The sequence below is a fragment of the Marmota marmota genome, unplaced genomic scaffold, assembly GCF_001458135.2.
Source record: "Marmota marmota marmota unplaced genomic scaffold, marMar, whole genome shotgun sequence".
NCBI classification, from domain to species: domain Eukaryota; kingdom Metazoa; phylum Chordata; class Mammalia; order Rodentia; family Sciuridae; genus Marmota; species Marmota marmota.
Genome location: NW_026000240.1, coordinates 27,297,310 through 27,303,682, shown reverse-complemented (window position 1 = coordinate 27,303,682; position 6,373 = coordinate 27,297,310). Strand labels below are relative to the sequence as shown.

The 6,373-nt window shown below is 40.4% G+C and overlaps 1 protein-coding gene across 1 annotated transcript in view; it reads left to right on the top strand.

The window, feature by feature from the left end:
- The window catches only part of Pccb (propionyl-CoA carboxylase subunit beta), a 65,753-nt gene that overhangs the window by 4,139 nt on the left and 55,241 nt on the right, over positions 1-6,373 (top strand). Inside the window, exons 3-5 of the mRNA XM_015487018.2 lie at positions 523-591; positions 3,491-3,547; positions 5,696-5,809. Of these exons, the coding sequence (XP_015342504.1) occupies positions 523-591; positions 3,491-3,547; positions 5,696-5,809 (240 nt within the window). The remainder of the gene's footprint in view (positions 1-522; positions 592-3,490; positions 3,548-5,695; positions 5,810-6,373) is intronic.

The window sequence follows — 6,373 nt, the reverse complement described above, 5'->3', positions numbered from 1 at the left end:
CTCTTGATTATTTTTGCCCTTTTTTTGGGGGGGTGGGTGGGGGGATGAATATCCATGAAGGATATTCAGTTTTGTATTTTATTTAGACATAGGGTCTCAATGAGTTGTTAGCACCTCGTTTTGGCTGAGACTAGCTTTAAACTCTCAACCCTCCTGCCTCAGCCTCCTGAGCTGCTGAGATTATAGGTGTGCGCCACTGCACCTGGCAGGTACTCAGTTTTTAGTGACCTCAAACATTCACCAGGGCCTTGTGCATGCACTAGTCAAGCACTCTACACCCCAGCCCAATTATTTTGCTTGTAAGAAGGAAGATGAAGCCTAAGATTACTCCTGTTGATGGAGCAGTAGCCTAGTACTTGTTGCAGAGCCAGGGAAGAGGGGTGGGATTTCCTCATGTTCTTTGTTTAAATTGTTTGTCTTTTTTTTTTGTTTGTCTTTCAGAAGGCATAGTTGCCAAATTAATTTAAAAGAAATATTGGATTTTTTTTTTTTTTAACCTTTGTTTTTCCATTTCTCTGGCAGTTTCCTGGAGATAGCGTGGTCACTGGCCGGGGCCGAATCAATGGAAGATTGGTTTATATCTTCAGTCAGGTATTTTATAATCTTAACAGGCTGAGCTTTCCTGGGGGCAGAGCCAGAAACAAAATATATGAAACAAAGCAATCTTGGAGAATGAGATCTTGCTCACAGTTTGGGGGTTTATTTGGGGGTTTTTCATTTCACATGTCTGTGTTCTAAGGAGGAGTCCTGTATTTGCTTGGAGGAGGGGAGATCATAGGGCAGTAGGCTTGTATGAAATTGTTGCACGAACCAGGAGTTTATTCCCCAAGAGAAATTCCTCTTGACAGCATTGGGTATGTGCTTAGAGGGCATCTGTGTCCTGGACAATGTGTATAGATGCAACCTGGGCAAAGGGGACTTGACTCTCAACCAGGGGACTCTTTGAAATTTAGGCTGTCATTGAAGTGCTTAAAGGATTTTGTCGGACTGCATAAGGACAGATATAGTTTGGTCACATTGAGACTGTAGGAGAATGTCATAGGTGGGATAATGCCCTTGCCCAAGTTGTCCAATCTCAGGGACCTGTGGATGTGTTACCTTACATGACAAACAAGAAATAAGATTGCTAATCAGCTGACCTTACAATTGGCCTCGGTTATCCAGGTGGGCCCAATATAATCCCAAGAGTACTTGTAAATGGAAGAGTGAGGTCAGGGAAGAGGTCAGAGTGATGTGATGTGAGGATGTGTCCTGCTGACGCTGGCTTTGAAGGTAAAGGGGAAGGAGTCCATGAGTGAAGGAATGGGGACTGTCTCTGTAAGCTAGAGAAGGTAAGAAAACAGATTTCCCTCTGGAGCCTCCCAAGGACTTGATCTTAGCCCAGTAAGGCTCATGTAGGACTTCTAAGCTACAGACCTGTGAGATAATAAACTTGTGTTGCTTTGAGCTTAATTTTGTACAGCAGTAGAAGAAACTAACAGAATACCTAGTGGACTATTTTGAATTCAATTTTTTTTCCCCTCCACAGATAAAAATGTGTATATAGTTCTAAGTGTTTAGTTTCTTTCATAGACTTAGTTATGTAGCTTATCTAGGAAACTAAAATGTTTTCTGGGCTTGATATTAAACTAGGTATGTTTGGATAATTTTAAATTTATTGTATTTAATGGTACTTACTTATTGAATTACTTTTTTTTTTTTTTTTTGCAATGTGTATAAGCTGAGCAAAAACTCATATGGAAGGAACCATTGAAAAGATAAGCTAGAACAAAAGAAGTTCTTGTGTTTTCTGGACATAGTGTTCTACCTACCTTCTTGAGTAGATACAAAAATTCATCAAAATGATACTATTGAGCCCATGGGTAAGTGGGAGTGAGGAGGATGCCTGAGACAGGGTCCTGGCCCTGAAGAAGCAAATCACTTTGTGGGTAGAATGGGACAGAGGACAGAGCGGGGTGAGGGAGGTTCCAGGCAAATGCTGTGGACTCAAGATGAGAGAAGATCCTATCCAGGGTCACGGAAAGTTTCAGGGAAAATAGGGCATTTGAAATAGGCCCTGAAGGATAGTGAGGGAGGGATGAGACACCTTTTTTGTTGTGATCTCTAAGATGTTACTATATGTAGGTGCGTTTTCTGGGGCATTTGTTTTTCTAGAGAGGTAGCCTCAGTCTCTTGCCTGATAATTAGCTTTTGGTGTGTTGTTGGAGAAAGGCCTGGATTGGCACTTGCTCATTCAGTATACAGGTTCCTAATCTCACCCATGGTTGTGAGTCCAGATTTCTCTGGAGAAATAAGCCTTCCTCCTTTCAGGGTGAAGGGGACCATCTCACACAGACTTTCTTTCTTTATTTTTTAATATTTATTTATTTTTGTTTTAAGTGGACACACAGTATCTTTATTTTATTTTTATGTGGTGCTGAGGATTGAACCCAGTGCCTCATGCATGCTAGGCGAGCACTTTACCCCTGAGCCTCAGCCCCAGCCCCTCTCACGCAGACTTTCTATTAATCTCCTCTTCTTCTTCTTCTTCTTCTTTTTTTTTAAATTTTATGTTTTTTGGACCTTTATTTTGTTTATTTATATGCAATGCCGAGAATCGAACCTAGTGCCTCACACACTCTAGACAAGCATTCTACCACTGAGCCACAATCCCAGCCCGCTGTTAACCTCTTCTTTCAGCCCCATCCTCTCCCACCCCAATTTTCCTTGGTCACTCTCTGCAGATAGGTGGGCTTCCATTTCCTCCTATGAAGTCAGGTATTTTTGTGCTTTCAGTTCCCCTGGGGTTGTTCAGACTCTGCTGTTGTCTCCTCGTCTTTTCTTGTCCTCCTGGGCTGATTCTGTTTTTAGTTCCCCATGACCTTGGGGTTTGGGGAGGGAGGCCACGTACCCAGGAGCCCTTTACACGTGAAGGTCCACAAGCCAAGGAGGCAGCAAGGGCTCTGATTCACTATTCCCCTCCTGACTTGTCAAAGCAGCACATTTCTTAGAGATAGATTGCTTATTTGACACCCATGGAATCTGATATTAGGGTTAATTCTGCATAAGCTATTTTCTCAAAACTGCATTTTTCCTAAAGTGAAGGTGAAGTCTTTTGCTCTTGACGATACATGAACTCCCTTTAAGGTATTTTATTTGCTCATTGCTGTTTTTCTTTTTAAATTTTTTTTTCCAATTTCTGAAGTTCCTTTAAAAACACTTTTCTATCTGGATACAGTGCTGCATGCCTATAATCCCAGTGTCTGGAGAGGCTGAGGCAGGATGATAACAAGTTCCAGGCCAGCTGGGGCAACTTAGAGCTTGTATCAAAATAAAACATAAAATGAGCTGGAGATATAGCTCAGTGGTAGTGCTCCTGGGTTGTATCCCCAGTAGCTCAAGCACACACACACACACACACCTTTCTGTGAGTTTTCTGTTTCTTCCTTCTGGGTCTTCATCTCTGGTCAGTTATATTTTACTTGTTGATTGAATTGTGCTTTCTTTTTAGGATTTTACAGTTTTTGGAGGCAGTCTATCAGGAGCACATGCCCAAAAGATCTGCAAAGTAAGTTTTTAATATTGAAAATAAATCCAGTACTTACATCAGTTTATAGTGCATATTGAGTATTTGGAGTGTATTAGACATTGAGCTGGGTACTTGGCCTGGGGCAGAATTGTCAAGAGGTGGCATTGAGCTGAAAGATTTCTTTTCTTTTTCTTTTTTTTGGTATTGGGAATTGAACCCAGGAGCATTTTACCACTGAGCTATATTCCCAGCCCTTTTTTAAAAAAATATTTTTTTTAGTTGTAGATAGATAAATAGATAAAATACCTTTATTTTATTTATTTATTTTTATGTGGTATTGAGGATCTAAACCAGTACTTCACATGGGCTAGGCAAGTACTCTACCACTGAGCTACAACCCTAGCCCCCATTCCCAGCCCTTTTGAGTTTTTAATTTTGAGACACAGTCTTGCTAAATTACTGAGGCTTGCCTTGAACTTGTGATCCTGAGTCATTGAGATTATAGTCCTGCACCACTGTGTGCAACCTGAAGGGATTCTTCATATTATTTTGTGACATGTATCTCTTTGATGGTCTGGTAAAGCCTGGATGCTCATTTTTTTAAATTTAAAATATGTAAGATTACAAAGTATTAAAAAGTATTGGGGCTGGGGTTGTGGCTTAGCAGTAGAGTGTTCACATGGCACATGCACAGCCCTGGGTTGATCCTCAGCACCACATAAAAATAAATTTAGAAAAAAGGTCTTATGTCCATCTACAACTAAAAAATAAATATGCAAAGAAAATGTATTTAAAATATAAATGTATTAAAATATAAAATATATAATATAAACTATATAAAATATAAATGTATTAAAACCATATTTGTGATGCATCAAATAGGAAGATTTAGCAGTCGATCAAATAATTGGTATATTTTCATGGTAGGCTTGAATGAAAATGACATTTTAGTTTATCTATAACAACTTGAACATAAAATATCTGACTTCCATTAATGACAAAGTGACATGTTTCTAAAACTATTGTGATTTGTTGCCTGTATTCATAATTGAAGGAAATACTGAAGATTATTATTTTTTCTATCTAATTTCATAGACCACTGAGATATGTTCACCCCTTGGCGTTCTGAGGGCCCTTAGTAAAGCGCCTCAGGTCCAGGTGGGAGTCCAGGTGCTACGAGGTGGAGAACAGGGCAAGAGCTGGGCCTGGTGGCTCTTGCCTGTAATAGAAGCTACTCAGTAGTCTGCAGGAGGATTGCAGGTTTGAGGCCAGCCTCAGCAATTTGGCAAGATCCTGTCTCAAAAAGGCCTGGGATGTAGCTCTCTGTCAGTTGTCCCAAATTCAATCCCTTGTACCAAAAAAAAAAAAAAAGGCATAATGAGGACATGGTGCTGGAGGCCTCAGTCTGATTTCCAGCACTGGAGGGTGCAAAGAAAAACCTGTTAGAATTTAGATGCTTCAAGGAGGAATAAAAGTGTGGCCCATAATTGGAGAATTTTGGTATTAAAAGTTGAACTAACTATAACTGGGCAGAGCTTCCTTCTTTAATGGATCACTTGAGTTCTAGACATTGTCCTGTCCTACCTGAGTCCTGAGAACTTGGGGCAATCACTTAAATTTTAAACCTTCCTAATTTTCCTGTTTCTAGTGCCCGTGTTATAATGGATAAATAAGATAATGGAACTGAATGAGCTTTGTGAACCTGTCAAGGGATGTAGGGATGTTGTTCGTTATGCTGTCAGAGCTACTGACCCATGAGGAAAATCTGTCACGTTAGAAGTAAAAGCAGGCTTGATCTGGCCCCAGGTTAATAGATGGATCAACATCTGCTTTCATGAAAATGCCACTTGGCCATTCTGTTCATCAGTTCTTTCATGGTGTTTCTGGGAATAAAACTGCTGAAAATTTACAGCTTAAGCCTCTTGTTCTAGAAGTAGCTGCCATGAGCTATCTTACCCCTTGATAATTGGGAGTGCTTTGGCTCTTGGGTATTTGTGGACTTTTATCAGCCTTTTAAATATCTGGTCCTTTGTCTTTCATTGAAGGTACCCATTTGTCATGAGGAATGAAACCAGAGTTAATGCCTCCTGTTTGGAAAAGTACACTTAGAACATTTTCAGAAAACACTGCATGCTGATTTTGATAATAAGAGCAGTTGTCTCACAAGCTGTCTCTCTGCTGTCTTAGATCATGGACCAGGCCATAACAGTGGGGGCTCCAGTGATTGGGCTGAATGATTCTGGGGGAGCACGGATCCAAGAGGGAGTGGAGTCCTTGGCTGGATACGCAGATATCTTCCTGGTGAGAAAATACAGGATTTAGTTGTATAAGCCAAGTCCTGGTCAGAGCTTCCCTATCTCTTCCCATTGTTCTCTGCCCCATTGTGTCTGTTCTGTGGCTCCTTCCTGTGTCACTGGGGATGGGAAGAAGGAAAAGCAAGAGGGGATAGGAGCGTTTCCTTTTTCTTGATAGAGGGCTACTCAAAGGGGAAAACAATTAGTTAAATGTCATTCGTAGAAGAGAAAGCACTTGAGCTAGGTGTGGTCTTTAATCTGGTGCAGTTTCTTTAGTTTTAATTCGTTTTCCGTGACCTAGATATTTTTAAAAACTGGCTTCATTAAGATTATCATTTAAAAGCCAAAATATCTACCCAGTATAATCATAGAATTCAATGTTTTTTTTAAAAAAGGTCTAGGGTTGTACAGCCATTCATAATCTGGCTTTAGAATCTTTCCCTCACTTCAGAATTATCTTCCTGCCTGTTTACATCTGTCCTCCACCTGGGCCTTCAGAACTATTGTTCATCTTTCTGTCTCTCCAGTCTTCTCATCTGATTCCTTTCACTTAGTATCATGTTCTAAGAGG